This window comes from Gopherus flavomarginatus, chromosome 6, assembly GCF_025201925.1.
Source record: "Gopherus flavomarginatus isolate rGopFla2 chromosome 6, rGopFla2.mat.asm, whole genome shotgun sequence".
Classification (NCBI taxonomy): domain Eukaryota; kingdom Metazoa; phylum Chordata; order Testudines; family Testudinidae; genus Gopherus; species Gopherus flavomarginatus.
This window is the reverse complement of record NC_066622.1, coordinates 125,245,246-125,261,756: the sequence shown is the minus strand read 5'-3', so window position 1 is coordinate 125,261,756 and position 16,511 is coordinate 125,245,246. Positions and strand designations below refer to the sequence as shown.

The window sequence follows — 16,511 nt, the reverse complement described above, 5'->3', positions numbered from 1 at the left end:
GGCAAGAGTGGGTCCGTTTCACACCAACTCCCACACCGGTGGCGAGGGAACTTATGTGCTAACTACCCGCATGCTGTGCCACGAGTCTGTGTGCCATGGATCCTGCTGCGGGCGAGCCTAGGAACTGCAGGAGCGCCCTGCTGAGCACCCAAATCCCGGAGCCTGACTCCGTCCCGGCCACACCAGGAACCTCCAGCAGGCTAAATAAGCACCTCGCCTTCCCCTTTGTCTGTTCGCGGAGCTCCCAGCCGCCGCCGGGGCGTTAGGGGGCATCTGCAGGGAGAAAAGCGGCTTACTCTGCTCCCGAGCTTCGCGCTAGCTGGGCAGGGGCAGTCAGCAGCAGCAGGCGGTGCCTCGCCCGGGCAGGCGCCGGGGCCAAGGAGCTGGGGGTGAGGCAGGGACTTGGGTTGGCTGCGGGGCTGCCCGGGGCAGGGCGCGCTGCTGCAGCCCTTGCCCCAGAGGCGCCAGGGGGGCGATACGCATCTGGCGTGACGTCAGGGGGAGGCTGGTAAGTGGCGCTGCCCAGAGGCGCCCGGGGCTCTCAGCGCTGCTCCCCCCGGCCCAGCAGGACGCCAGAGCGGAGCCCAGGCGGGCAGCACCCGCGGAGAGCGGACAGAGACCAGCGGCAAAGGAGCCGCGCCGGGTAAGCGCAGCAGCAGCCGGGGCGCCCCGCGGAGCTCGCCGGCTAGTCCCGGGCGGGGAGCGAGAGATAATGGGCGGGAGCCGAGAGTTGGGGGGCAGGGGGCGTATGTGGGGGGCAGAAGGAGAGGGAGGGAGCAAGGGCAGAGACGGGGAGCGGTGACAGAGGGGGGCAGAGGGCTGTGGGGGGGCAGGGATAGAGGTGGGCAGTGGGGGGCTGTGGAACGTGAGGGGGCAGCGGCAGAGGGGGAGCAGGGACAGTGCGGGGGCCAGGGGGGATGTGAGGGAGCAGTGATAGTGGGGGGCTCTGGGCGCGTGAGGGGGCAGTGCCAGAGAGGGGGAGCAGTGACAGCGGGGCCAGGGGGGATGTGAGGGAGCAGTGATAGTGGGGGGCTCTGGGCGCGTGAGGGGGCAGTGCCAGAGAGGGGGAGCAGTGACAGCGGGGCCAGGGGGGATGTGAGGGAGCAGTGACAGTGCGGGGGCTATGGGCGCGAGGGGGGCAGTGGCAGAGGGGGGGGAGCAGTGACAGCGGGGCCAGGGGGGATGTGAGGGAGCAGTGACAGTGCGGGGGCTCTGGGCGCGTGAGGGGGGCAGCGGCAGGGAGGGGGGAGCAGTGACAGCGGGGGCCAGGGGGGATGTGAGGGAGCAGTGACAGTGCGGGGGCTCTGGGCGCGAGGGGGGCAGTGGCACAGAGAGGGCGCAGTGACAGCGGGGGCCAGGGGGGATGTGAGGGAGCAGTGATAGTGGGGGGCTCTGGGCGCGTGAGGGGGCAGCGGCAGAGGGGGAGCAGTGACAGCGGGGCCAGGGGGGATGTGAGGGAGCAGTGACAGTGCGGGGGCTCTGGGCGCGAGGGGGGCAGCGGCAGAGGGGGAGCAGTGACAGCGGGGGCCAGGGGGGATGTGAGGGAGCAGTGACAGTGGGGGTGGGGGCAGTGACAGTGGGGGGCTCTGGGAACGTGAGGGGGCAGTGGCAGAGAGGGGGAGCAGTGACAGCGGGGGCCAGGGGGGATGTGAGGGAGCAGTGACAGTGCGGGGGCAGCGGCAGAGGGGGAGCAGTGACGGCGGGGGCCAGGGGGGATGTGAGGGAGCTGTGACAGTGCGGGGGCTCTGGGCGCGTGAGGGGGGCAGCGGCAGAGGGGGAGCAGTGACAGCGGGGGCCAGGGGGGATGTGAGGGAGCAGTGACAGTGCGGGGGCTCTGGGCGCGAGGGGGCAGCGGCAGAGGGGGAGCAGTGACGGCGGGGCAGAGACAGATTACTGGCCAGCGAGTGTTGTCCTTTCGATGAGACTGTCACACCTTTTGCAAACCTCCAGCCTCCCATCTGCCTGGTGGTTCAGAATCGGGAGCGAAGCGCGAAGTGAGCTCTGGCCGCAGCAGCAGCTCCAAGTGAGAGCAAAGCCTTTGATCTGCTGATTGGAAGGGCCGAGGTCCCATCGTAACTCAGCCGTAGGACAGTGAATGGGAGCAGCTGAGTGAGACAGAGGACTTGGAAAGGGGGCAGTTTGCTAGACGCTCTTGTTTTCCTGCAGATTCACGCCAGGTGCTGCCTTCTCTCCTGAGGCGGGGCTCCCAAGAACAGTTCGGCCGCACTACATTTGGAGGTAGGCAGGCATGGGGCAGGTTGAGCCCGATCACAGGGGTACAATGTACCAGCACGGCTGAAATGGCCCCGTTAGTCCCTGTAGAATCCAAGCTTCCTTTAAAAAAATAAGTTTCTAGCCCGTAAGGCTAAGAAGTTCTTGTAAATATGAACCAGTGCAGGGATGAGTCTGCAAGCGGAGAGAAGGAAACCGCGCTGTACCACCTCTGTTTGTGGGGAAGGTCCCAAACCCAGCGGAATGGCTGCGATTCCTCTGTGCAGAACCGATGGCTGGGGGGTAAACGGCATAACGCGGGAAGACGAGAGTGAAGGGCTCAGTAGATTTGTTCCATTTCTTTGCAGCAAGAAGACTAATCCTCCACCACGTATTGGAGGCCATTGTGCTAAACTGATGGGTTGCGGGGGGCTGGAATTTCCTTCACTTTATGACACACAATAATGACAATTTGAAGCCAGGATTTAACTGATCATTTTGAGAGAAACATCAGGCTAGTCTAGGATTATGGGTAGAAATCTAACTACGCCTCTGCCGCCCACCCCTGAGTAAGAAAGAAACTAATCACGGTCTACAAATTTCCCCTATTGCCAGAAATGGGAAAACAAACCTGCGCCAACTAAGCGGGTCATGAAAGCAACAGGGAGGCAGCTTTTCCTGGATTTGCCTAACTCTCCTTTATATGTTTGCAGTGTAAGTCGTTGCCTGAGGGAGCCTAAACCATGGCTTGGAATGAATTCAGTGTCCTCAGCTGGCTCAGGGAGAGTCGGCAGTCCCGAAAACTAATTCTGCTTATTGTTTTCATTGCATTACTCCTGGACAACATGCTGCTTACTGTAGTGGGTATGCAGAACCTTTCTTTCCAGCTTATTTTAACAACAAAATCTTCTCAATGGATGCACTGAACAGTCTGTGTACAGTATTTTCTTCTGCAAGTTTGATTTGGTGTTTCTTTCTAAACAATATATTCTCTGCAATACATTTTTTCAAATTCTATATGAGATATTGTAGATATTGCACAAATACATACTCTACTCATCCACTCACCTCATAGTTTTGGTTTAGTTTATATTTATTAAAAATACATGATAATTGTCGAAAAAGTTCTTCACAGAGATATCAGTAATTTCTAGTGGGAAAAAGTTATCTATTATTTTCTAAATGATTTTTAACTGTTCAGCATTTTCTTTCCTCTGTGGTCATGCAAACCAGAAGGACAGGCTAGATAACCCTTGAGAAATATGTTTCCTCATGATAATTCCTGTGCACTCGCCCCCATTGCTCTTATGAGATGATTTTGGTGGCAAAGCAATGTTATTTAGTCAGACTAATATGAAGGCCTTTTAGATAGATTTCAAATAACTCATAACTAGGTTTAGTAAAATCAGCTTTGATCAGAACAAAGATTAAGGGCCCAACTGTGCAACATTGAAATCAATGGCAAAAGTTCCATGGTATAGAGGCAGAACCTAACCACATATTAAGATAGAATACTTACAATTAAAAATGCATTTAGAGTTCAAGTTTTTGAACATTTTTAACTGATTGTTTTAGAAGTCCTCATATTCATATAAATTTGGATACAAAGATGCAAATAAAAAAAAGTCAAAAACAAAGGAAAAATACCAGTTTGTGTTTACACACTTGTAGTACATTGATATACACGTATAGATTCTACAGATTTGACACCTTGGGCTATACCATGGCAGTTTTTAAACTAAATTCCTTATTTATTTCATTAGGGAGATCAGCTTAAAAAGAAAAAAAAATGATGGCACAATGTGGCCTGTAATGAAAGGCTAATATATATTTTTGGCAAGTAATTTTTTTTTTAAGGAAAAATGTTATCTTGTAAACAATATATGCATTTCATTAGTTGTTCAATAGTTATGTTAGAAGACCATTTATGTAACCTCAGTTTGCAGGTTTGCTGAAAAAATATATTTCAGAACCATATATAGTTTCAGACCTTTGCAAGAGGCAATACACATTAACAACTGTTGATTTTGTTACTGATATTTCCTGATTAAAAATTACTGTGTCATCTGCTTTTACTATTTTAAAATACTAATTTTCCTTTATTATATATTAATCCAGTTAGGATATAGCTAATATCTTAAAACATGTACAAAATTTTACTTTTAAATGACTTCATTTTATATGAACTGAAAACCCTCTCACCAATGAACAACGTGAACATCTTAGATCTCTATTTATTTAATATAAAAATAATATAAAATCTTTTCCCTCTGAATAGTGTTATTCCGAGCAACATTTATTGAACATAATATATTTTTATTGGAAGTGCCCATGGTTTAAATGCCTTCTTAGCTCAGTAAGTGTTTCTTGTAAAAGTATCACACGACAAGACTGGACAAATAATGTCTCGGGGTTCCTCACATGTTTTGCCCTTAAATAGTACTTGTGTAGACAGATAGTCATGCCTGTCAACATAAACTGAATATCTAGGGAAAAGCCTTGCAGAAGTTGCTTATAACTACACTTCCTAATTATATTTCAGTATAGTGAGTATTTTTTTTCCTGGAATAATGTATGTTGTTATAATTCTTTGCTGAAGGCACAATAATAATAATAATAAAATAAAAATAAAAACCAACAAACTCTTTATCATTATTCTATATAACAAAGCCCTATTTTTATTTGTTCTGATGTTACATTTTCTGTGATAAAGTATGCAAGCTAATGAAATTATGGCATTTACATACCACAGATACTAAGTTACTTACAAATTGTGTTTGCTTTTCCAGTGCCAATAATTCCAAGTTACTTGTACAGCATTAAACACCAGAAAAATGAAACAGAAATCCAGACTATGAGACCTGAGATAGCTGCTTCGACTGTGGCCAGTTTTCAAAGCATCTTCTCCTATTATGACAACTCCACAATGGATACTGGAAGTCAGTCTGATAGGACAAGATCAAGAGATTTGTTTCATACTCAGACAGAGCAAATGGTGGTAAATGTGACTAACGTACCACCTGATTGCCCCACGGAAGACAAGGACTTGCTAAATGAAAATGTCCAAGTTGGTTTATTGTTCGCTTCTAAAGCCACTGTGCAGCTAATCACAAACCCTTTCATAGGACCAATGACAAACAGGTATGTTATTTCTCTTATATTGTTAGCATTTTATACTAAGATTTTACTATAATCAGTATTTCAAACAAAGATTTATTTTCTTTTTCTATGGCCCCGACTCCCTGGAGTTCTCATTTTTTTTATAGCCACTGGAATATGCTTGACTATCACATCTGCTTTATAACTAAAGGTTTTTCAAAGTAAACTGGTGTATTATGCTTGAACCATTTTGCTATTTTAATAATCTAATTTCTTTTCTCTTTAACTCCTTGGTCTGCATATCTTTATAGAAGCTTTTCCTGAAGCTTTTCCTGAAAGGGTCAGTCAAAAATACTACATTACTGGGCCAGAAAGACAAGATGGGTTCAGTAACTAAAACAGCCAGATCATTGTGAATAAACCTATAATGTGAGAATTTGATATTGAAGTTGTAGGCAGCATTCACAATTTTTTCCTTGCATGTGCTGTAGAGACTCATTATTTATAGTGCATCTTGTGAATCTAGGACTCTGGTTAATGTTCTCTATCAGCTCATAGTGAGAAAAAAAAAATGCAAAGCTGTGCTTGACCTCAGTGGGAGAGGGAGCAAGACTATTGTATACAATACATAGTTGATGCTTTGTTGTTCCATCACTGAACTACACTATAGGAGGCTAGATCCTCAGCTAGTGTTAATCATTTTACTTCATTGAAATCAATGGTGTTGCACTGATTTACACTAGCTGATGTTCTGCTCGAATGTCTTCATACAAAAATGTTCTTTTGTAGATGTCATATATGTGGAAATATTGAAAGTGTGTTTAAAAGGGACATTCCTGAAAATTTATTTGAATGGAATTAGAACCACAGACATAGTATTCATACTATTAGTATTTCATCAATGAAATTCAAAAAGAAAATAAATGAAGCACAGTGTTCTTTGTTTGGAGATAGCGTATTTATAATTGTAGTTTATTTTAAGCATTTGGTGTAAGTGGAACAGAATAGAGGTTATTTTATTGATAATAGCTCAAGTAGTACAGAAATGACAGTATCATAATAAGTGACATGATGAATATGTGGACAGGAGTGCCATGTGCACAAAGTACAATACTTGTAAACTTGATAGATTTTTTTAAACAATTGTGGGAGTTCCATTATTAATTATGAAAATGAACATAATTTTAAAGCCCTGTTTTAATGTTAATGATTTGTGTGCTTGTTCCCCATTGAAGCAATTTCTTTCAATTCCTGGGCATAATACTATATGTTACCTAATCACATGTTATGTGTTACCTAATCTGTAAAACATGTGAGAATATAGGATCAAAGTTACTTCCGATTTTGTTTAAAGTCAAAGCATTATTTTCTGTGTTCTTGTGTTTTGTGTAACTTGTTCTTTCAACAAACAGTTTTCTCTCTGGAAAGTGTTCTTTGGCAAGCTCTCTATTATATTATCCTGGTCAGATGATTTTCTTTTGTTGGAGCATGCAATGCTTATCATGCATGCCTGTTATTCAAACAATCAAAACATTTTTGGGAGTACTAGATATTTCTGCTTCTGAAGTCAAAACAGATATCCCTCTTAAACCTTTGGGCTTGTCTATACACAGAAGATGTAACAGTTTAACTAAATTTTTTGTGATATCGCGATATATACTGTACTACAGCGGGGTTTTCACTGGTCAAATCTTCCATTAAATCTGTACAAGTTTGTGTTTAGACTAGCCTTTAAACAAGATTCTCTCTCATCTCACCTCACACCCCCTTGCAAAAATTTCATGTGACTACCTAGTGGAAATAAGGGATTTTTTGTTGCTGATGAACAACTCCTATCAATTTATTCATCAACGGTCGTCATTTTGATAAAGGTAGCATGTAGATTATTTGCCTAGATCAGTACATTTTTATTATAATTTTGCAAGGATATATCCCACACACAGATACTTTCATATAAAGAATAGTCATCTTTTAATAATATGCCATTTACAAGTATTCTGTTGATTTTGTTAGTGGTCAATTTAAGTGGTCACACTGGTAATACAGTTTATGTAGTTTCTTCAGAAAAAATACACCGTGGAAATGCCTGGAAACCACAGTGTGTGCATAATTATGGGTTCATATCTGTTTGTATTTTATGAACATAGTCCTGATGTACCTGTGTCTTGGGAGGGGTGGCATTGCTCCTGTGGAGCTGTATTCTGGGGAGGATATTGGATGTGGTTCCTGCTGGGGCACAAAGCCTGCACACAGATGGTCCTGAGCTCCTGTGGATCTTGAGGGATCTGTGTGGATCTCTGGGATCCACTAGGTTTGAGATTGGTCTGTCTAGCTTATTTATTTATTTTAACATGGCTATCCCCTCTTTCCTATCAGGACAATGTAGGGCAAGCTTTCTGAGAGGTTGCATACTAAGATTTCCTCCAATGGGAGGGAGTGTTGTGAGCTATTGCATTACCTACCATGTTATATGTGGGCAGTGTAAAATTTATGTTGTCCTTAACTATTAATTTCCTGTTTAAGTGTTTGAGCCTTGTAAACAAACAGTATATTCTTTTTAAGTATACAGAAAAGAATGTGATCATGACACAACAACCCTAACAAGGTATAATTTTTACCTTGATCTCAGTATCTAAATACTTTTTTTTGAGGGATGTTTTAAGGAAAATGTCATCAATTAATATATTCATCACCTCACAGCAGAGTTTTTTGGTGAAGAACTTATAATAGCTGTTTCTCTCTCTCTGTAGGTTAAATAGAAAGTGTAACAATATTGATTTATTATAGGCGGAACTGGTAGCACTGCCTATAGTTAAAGTTGCCACAGACTTCTCTTTATAAACACCCTGTTTTCAGTTGTTTATAACTTTGCTAAACTAAATTGTTCAGCCTGAGCTTTTCCATACTGGGTATCTTCTTCAAATTGAATTATTTTTGGAAAGTTTCAATAAAAATGGTTCTGCTATTTTAAAGAATGGGATTAGCGAAAAAAAATAAGTTTTGTCCATGTCAAAAAAAGTCATAACCTTTTTGGTGAGAAGCTCAGCATGTTTCTTTCTCAAAAGAGTTGCATGTTAATGTTTTTGTTTTTAGATTACTGGGGAAAGAATGATATTTATTTTGGGTTATTCAGATTGTATGAAGAAATGTGCCCTTTCAAGCACTCAAATTTGTACTTGATGCCACAGATAATTACATTAATTTCACTTTGCAGCTGCAACTGGCTCTCTTTTACTTGTTTTTAGAGTTTCTCAGGATTTTTTCCCATCTTTAATTCACTAATCTAATAATTAAAAATTAAAACCATCTCTAACTACACAAAAGAAAAAATGAGTGAGTGATGCTAACTAATGGCTGTTGTAAATTCCAGCATCATTCAATGGACAGCTGACAAAATACAGATATTTCTTAGAGAAGTAGGGGTATGTCTACACAGAAAAAACTGTGCCTAGATTAGCTTACCTGAGCTAGTTTACATCCAGCTAGTATAGGAAACAGTAACAGTGCAGACAGTGCAATGCAGTCAGGATAAGCCCTGTATGGATCTTGGGTACATATTCTGTTCACTAGCCTGCTCCAGCACCTGCACTGTGCCGTCTTACCTGAGGTTGTGTCTACACTACACTATGCTCGCCTCTATGCTCCCAGATGGGAACAAGAGGAAGCCACCCAGGGCTTCTTGCCTCTGGCAGGGAGACCCACATCCCGAGTCAGGTCAGCTGCTACGCTCTCTGCAGGAAGCTGGAACTCTGAGGGGTACAAGGCTCCCAACACAGAGTGTGATATCCAGACAGCAGACCAAGCTGGGAGCCTGGTGGAGACCCAGAGACAGCTTTCTTGTCAATCTCCAGGGGAGCCCTGAAATTGAGAAGAATGACACCCAACTGTGGATGTAAAGAATGCAGTGTCTACACCAATGGTCTCCAACCTTTTTACACTCAAGATCACTTTTTGAATTTAAGGGCAACCCAGGATCTATCCTGCCCTTCCCTGAGGCCCTGCCCCTTCCCCAAAGCCTCACTCTGCTCACTCCACCTCACCCCCTGGCCGCCCGTCGCTTGCTCTCCTCACCCTCATTCACTTTCACCAGGCTGGGGTAGGGGATTGGGGTTCGGGAGGGAGTGTGGGCTCTGGGCTGAGGCCAATGGGTTTGCAGTCTGGGAGGGGGCTCTGGGCTGAGCCTGGGTCAGAGGGTTGGGGTGCAAGAGGGGTTGCAGGGTGCAGGCTCTGGGTGGGAGTTTGGGTGCAGGAGGAGGCTCTGGGCTGGGGCACAGTGTTGGAGTGCAGGAGAGGGTACAGGCTTCTGGCTCTGGGAAGGGGGGTCAGGGCTGGAGCTTGGAGTGCAGGAGGGGGTATGGGGTGTTGGCTGTGGGAGGGGGCTCAGGGCTGGGGTTTGGGATGCAGGAGGGGGTTTGGGGTGCTGGTTCTGGGAGAGGGCTCAAGGCTGGGGCTTGGGATGCAGGACAGGGTTCAGGGTGCAGGGGGGGTATGGGGTGCTGGCTCCAGGAGGGGGCTCATGGTTGGCAGTTGGGGTGTGGCTACCTTCTGGGCAGCACTTACCTGCAGCGGCTCCTGGTCTGCGGTGCAACGTGGCTGCTGCTAAGGCCGACTCCCTGCCTACCCTGGCCCCACGCTGCTCCCAAAAGAGGCCAAGGCACCCCTGAGGCCCCTGGGGGAGGGGCAGGGGGCATGTGGCTCTGTACCCTGCCCCTCTCTGCAAGCACCACCCCCGCAGGTCCCATTGGCCGCAGCTCCCTGTTCCCGGACAATGGTAGCGGCGGGGGCGGTGTTTGCATGCAGAAGCAGTGCACGGAGGGAGACCCTCCCCCTCCAGGGCTATGCTGGTTGCTTCTGGGAGCGGCGTGGGGCTGGAGCAGGCAGGGAACTTGCCTTAGCGGCAGGGCTGGCTCCAGCTTTCTTGCCGCCCCAAATGTCGAAGGGAAAAAAACCCAACCCCCCGATTAAGCTGCCGCCAAAGTGCCGCCAAAGAGGAAGAGAGAGTGAAGGACCCACCGCAGAATTGATGCCACAGACCCAGACGTGCTGCCACTTTCTATAGGCTGCCCAAGGCACCTGCTTCCTTCGCTGGTCCCTGGAGCTGACCCTGCTTAGCAGCAGCCCCGCTGCACCGCCAGAGATCGTGATCAACTGGGAAATCCTCTAGGATCAACCAGTGGATTGCGATCAACCGATTGGTGACCACTGGTCTTACATATACAACTGCGTTGCCCTAACTACAGCAACATAAGTCCTTTGCCTCTCGTTGTGGTGGTTTTATTATGTCGGCGTAGCAGGGGAGTTACATTGGTGGAAGGAGCATTTGAGTATGTACACCTCCACTCTTTTGTCCATGAAAACTGCCTTTTGTCAACAAACTGTGTGGGCCTCATACTGTTACCTGTGCTAGCTAGATTCAAGTTAGCTTGGATAGGGTAGCCCAGTGGTTCTTAAACTTTTGTACTAGTGACCCCTTTCACACAGCAAGCCTCTGAGTGCGAAACCCCCCCCCCATAAATTAAATACACTTTTTTTATATTTTATACTATTATAAATGCTGGAGGTGAAGTGGAGTTTGGGGTGCCAGCTGACAGCTCGCGACCCCCATGTAACAATCTTGCAACATCCTGAGGAGACATGAGCCCTAGTCTGAGAATCCCACCCCATGCACAGCTTTTGTTGTGTAGGCATACCCTTTGTTTGCAATGGAAGAGTGAATAGCACAGTCTGCTTTCACTCTAAATATTGGTAAAAGTCACTTAACAAAAGCAAATGTACAGCTAGATTGTGACTTTTCCATAAGCCCACAGGCAGAATCTAGTCATGCTGCCTCAGGAGCAGATCAGGGATCATATAACTCAGTCACAATTGATCCCTGCTTTCTCACCTGGATTGGAGTGGAGTTGGTAGGGCATTATCTGCTACAACAGGAGTCACTTTACCATATCTGGTAGGGTTTCACATGCCCTTCTCCCCCGCCCCTCCCCAGACTTTTGAAAAGAAGCTTAGACTGGTTCGGAGGTAGATGATGAAAATATTCTCCTTTGCCATGATGTTTCCACTTCATAAACTTCATTGATAGTGAATCATGTCCAGCTTCCACATAGTGGCAATTTCAAGTATTTTACTATTTCTACCCTTGAAAACGGGCTCCTGCACAAGCCAACATCAAAATCTACCTAGGATTCAAATACGATGGTATAATTTGACTTTATTTAGAAGACAGAGGGACAGAAACAAAAATTAGACACCTACTGAATGTTTCAGAAAGCAGCCATTTTGAAGTCTTGCAGTCTCTAAGCATTAGTTGAATTTTAGATTTTATATAGAATTTTCTGCTAAGAAATTTCACACTTAAAATCCTCCCCTATGCTGGACAAGACAAGTTCAGGGCCTCATTAATATCCTTAGTGAAATAACACAAACTCATACACCACATTGATAAACAAATAGCGCTTGCCATATTTGCAACCAACATCAACTTTTGATATATTGAACATCCACAAGGCAAGAAAGTTAAAAGTATTTGACCAGGCTATACTTTTCCCTCAATGATTGCAGCTTGAAGTCAGTGTGTCTTGTGCTCCTAAGTGACCTCAGAGTTGGATTTTCTAAAGCTCCTAGGGGCCTAACTTTTGGCTTCTAATTTTTGAAAAATTTGGCCTATGTGTATAACAAAATGTTTATGAACTTCTAAAATGTATTGAAGTAAATATTTTTTCATTGTTAACACTGAAGCAATTTTGTTTTGAAGTGACAAAGGTTTTAATGCCACCAGGTCAAAGAAAAGATTAATACAAGTCAGTTTTAGTCCCTGTTACTGCGTATAGATATGTACTGTGCTTAACATTAAACACAAGTAATTATTTTTAAGTCAGGGGAATTATTCATGTGAATAAAATTACATACCTGCCTAAGTATTTGCAGAGTGATGGCCTTAATTTTCAGTATTTTGTTTTTCCCTGTAGCACAGGGGTAGGCAAACTATGGCATATGTGCCAAAGGCAGCACGCGAGCTGATTTTCAGTGGCACTCACACTGCCCGAGTCCCGCCCACCATCCAGGGGGCTCTGGATTTTTATTTAATTTTAAATGAAGCTTCTTAAACATTTTAAAAACCTTATTTACTTTACATACAACAATAGTTTAGTTATATATTATAGATTTATAGAAAGGTACCTTCTAAAAACGTTAAAATATTTTACTGGTACACAAAACCTTAAGTTAGAGTGAATAAATGAAGACTTGGCACGCCACTTCTGAAAGGTTGCCGACCCCTGCTGTAACAGTTTTGTAAAATTCAAGTTAGATGCCTTTAGCAGTAGTAGCATTTAACCTCCCACTCCCTAGCCTTTATAAAATGTAGTACATTATAAATTTTAATCTAAAGTTGCAATAACACAAATCATCAAATTAGATTTAGAAAGTCTCAACCTGAATTAAATAAATTATTTTAAAAATAAGTAATCTCATTTAATCATCCCACACTGTCAAAACCAGGGTGATAAGTGCTTGAAATGTTAATTATGGAGAAACCATCTACTTTCTACAACAAAGCAACATCAGGCAGGCCAGAGACTGAAACCTTTGTCCTACAGCTCCCAAAACACAGCTTCCTAGCCCTCGAGCTGAAGAAAGTCACCATTAGCTGTCTGTTATAGAAGTGCTTTTATGTTCTTTTTAAGTTATAGGCAGTGATTATAGGGTAGTGTTCTCTCTCTCTCCCACCCACCCACACTAGTATTTTCAAAAGGGCATCAAATACTCAATGCTTCAGTTTTTGTTTGCCCAACGAGTTAAGCACCCAAAATCAGTGGACATTTTGGAAAATCTTGGGTGTAGCAGCTTGTCTTGTTCCCATTTAAAATAACAGAAACCCCTCACCTCCCAAATTGACATTAATGGCAGCAGGATGGATCCCTGCAGCTATCCATAAAAAGTCATTAATTACCTTGCTTAATTTCAACTTAGGTTCTTTTACTATAGCTCATGCATGGGATTTATGAGCTAAAAAGAGAGAATGAAATGTTTTTAAAAAAGCCAAAACATCTCAGATCTGGATAAGTTTTTAGTTACATGTATTAACTCAATAACTTAAATTTTCTTTAACTTTGTAGGAAGTCTCCTTTGCATCTGATGCACATCTGGCAATTCTCAATCCAAAACATATTTTCCAAGACAAAATTACAGGAGAAATAAAACAGGGCTTAATAATAATGGAAGCTAGTTGCTACCTTAGCTATGGAGAGTGACAGTTTGTTGGAAGAGATCAGGGCTCTAACAATATTTGGGTTTGCTTCCTGCTGCCTTATGTAGTCATTTACATAGATATAAACTGGGTGCAAAACAATAGCATTTTATATTTAGTTTAAACATAGATTCATAGATTCTAAGGCCAGAAGGGACCACTGTGGTCTGACTTCCTGCATAGTATATGGTTATAAAACTTGCCCAAAATAATTCCTTTGGAACTATACCATCCACTCTTGATTAAAAGATTGTTAGTGATGGAGAATCCACCATAAGTCTTGGTAAATTGTTGCAATGATTAATTACCCTCACTGGTGAAAAATTTACATATTATTTCCATTCTGAATTTATCTAGCTTCAATTTGCAGCCATCGGATCTTGCTGTACCTTTGTCTGCTAGGGTGAAGAGCCTATTGTCAAATATTTGTTCCACCACATGCATATGTATGGGCTAATCAAGTCACCCTTAACCTTCTATTTGTAATCTAAATAGAATGAGCCCTGTCACTGTAATCATGTTTTCTAATGCTTTAATAATTCTTGTGGCTCTTCACTAGCCACAGCATCACACTGGGAGTCATGTTCAGCTGATGACCTACCATTTACATGTGTAAATGTCTACAGAAGGCGTAAGGAGGTTAAGAATCAGGCCCATTCACCTATACCCAGAGAACAGAAGTATGAGGTAACAGGACAGTGAGATGATAGACTAAATTGCCTTTGCTGAAAATGGCAGAATTCTCAGAGTAAACATGCCAAAATGCACAACCAGACAGCCTATTCTCAGTTACACCAATGCTACTCTGGAGTAGTGGCACTGAAATCAAAGTGTTTGCACCAATGGAAGTAACAAAAAACACTGTTTCTGCTACCTTTGCCTTGTTTCAATTTTATTTCATTGCAGCACAAAACCCATCAATGGTTCGTCTCACCACCATAAGGTAATCTCGCTAATTAGCGTAAGACAGGGTCTGAATGAACTCTTTCCTGCTATTGATGAATTGGGGGAGCCCCCCCTCAGGAGCAAAATATATTTGCTTGGACACACCTACTTTGTCTAAGTGATCAGCAGGCAGACCTGCTTTGCCTAAGTGATACATTTGGGCTGTTGTGGTTTAAAATTTACTTTTGTCCTGGTCACAGGGGCAATGAAATGTTATTTTCTTTATCGTATGACTAAAGGGCAGGAAAAAAAATAAATTAACGGAGGTAAATGGTAAAGGAGATGTAATGTAACACAAGTTTATCAAAAATAGATCATGCCAGAGTGACCTGTTTTCCTTCTTTGAGAAAATAAGAGATTTTTTAGATAAGGGGAAATGCAGTAGATCTAATATACTTGGATTTCAGTAAAGCATTTGGCATGGTACCACATGGGAAATTATTAGTTAAATTAGGAAAGATGGGGATCTGTGCAAGAATTGTAAGGTGGCTAAAAGGGAGAAGGCAATGGGTTTTGCTGAAAGGTGAATTATCAGACTGGAAGGAAGTAACTAATGGAGTTAGGATTGGTCTTGGGACCAATTTTATTCAATATTTTTATTAATGATCTTGGCACAAAATGAAGGAGCTAATGATACTACATTGGGAAGCATCATCAATACAGAGGAGGACTGGAATGTTATATCGGTAGATCTGGATGACGCTGAAGACTGGAGTGACAGAAATAGGATGAAATTCAATAGTACAAAGTGCAAGATCATGTACTTAAGGTCTAATAAGAAGAATTTGTGCTACAAGTTGGAGGCTGATCAGCTGGAAGCAACAGAGGAAGGGAAAGACCAGGGTGTTGGGCGGTTGATCATAAGATGACAATGAGCCACCAATGAGACATGGCTATGAAAGAGACAAATGCAATGTAGGATGTGTCAGCTGAGGTGTTTCCAGTAGAGATAGAGAAGTATTAATGTCATTGGGCAAGGAACTGGTAAGACCTCATTTGGCATACTGCATACTGTTCTGGTCATCCACATTTGTGAAAGATGAATTTAAACTGGAAGAAGTGTAGAGAAGAGCTACTAAGATAGTCTACCTTATGAGAGGAGACTGGAAGAGCTTGGCTGTTTAGTGTAGCAAAAAGAAGGCTGATAGGGGAATATGATTGCTCTCCATAAATACATTAGGTGGTAAATACCATGGAGAGTGAAAAGATATTTAAGCTAAAGGACAATGCTGGCACAAGAATAAATGGATATAAACTGGTCATGAACAAATTCAGGCTGTAAATTAGAAGATTTCTAACCATCAGAGGGATGAAGTTCTGGAACAGCCTTCCAGTAGGAGTTGTGGAGGCAAACATCATAATTAGTTTTAAGAGAGAGCTGAGCAAATTTATAAGTGGAATTGTATGATGATGTTGCCCTTGGTGGCAGAGGGCAGGGCTCAAGAGGCCCTAGGGCTCACTTATGGTTTATGCCTTAGGTTCCAAGAAACTCATGTTCAGGGTTTCAGCTGGTCTCCTGCAGGGGTCAGGAAGATATCCTCACCCACCATGAATTCTGGGTGGGGGTTGACCTTCTTCCTTTGATGTATCAGGTCTGGCCATGGTTGGAGATGGCTCATTGGATGGGATGGACCAGGGCTTTGAGGTGGCTCCTAGTAGTCTCTCTCCCAGGTGCTTGGCTGTTTGATTCTTGCTCATATGCTCAGGGGCAGGAGGTGAACCCAAGCGAAAGCACCTCTGAATTCTGGCACTTCACTGAGCTAGGACAACCAACTGTGAGGGGGGTGCAGCAGGGGGAAGTAGCATGTTAAAGGGACATTCACCTATTGTACTTTCACTCTGCAAGGTGGGAAACGAAGGGAAAGGACTTGTGTTCAAGATACTATGGGGCAGATGTTTTACTTATTGTTACTTCACTACTGTGGACTTACTTTTGATAAATTATTTTGGCGTTTTCCCAAATTAATAAGTTTCCTTTGGCTCTTAATAAAAGTTTTCTTTTCTCACACAG

At 43.7% G+C, this 16,511-nt stretch overlaps 1 protein-coding gene across 4 annotated transcripts in view; it reads left to right on the top strand.

The window, feature by feature from the left end:
* Positions 1–529: 529 nt before the first annotated feature.
* The window catches only part of SLC18A2 (solute carrier family 18 member A2), a 61,878-nt gene continuing 45,896 nt past the window's right edge, over positions 530–16,511 (top strand). The window contains exons 1-4 of one of the 4 annotated variants that reach the window (XM_050959010.1): positions 530–643; positions 2,167–2,238; positions 2,925–3,075; positions 5,001–5,352. In XM_050959010.1, coding sequence (XP_050814967.1) covers positions 2,955–3,075; positions 5,001–5,352 — 473 coding nt within the window. In that variant the 5' untranslated portion in view covers positions 530–643; positions 2,167–2,238; positions 2,925–2,954. Of the gene's footprint in view, positions 644–1,880; positions 1,995–2,166; positions 2,239–2,418; positions 2,515–2,924; positions 3,076–5,000; positions 5,353–16,511 lie in introns of those variants that run through there. The other 3 variants (XM_050959013.1, XM_050959011.1, XM_050959014.1) reach the window with 3 other exon arrangements.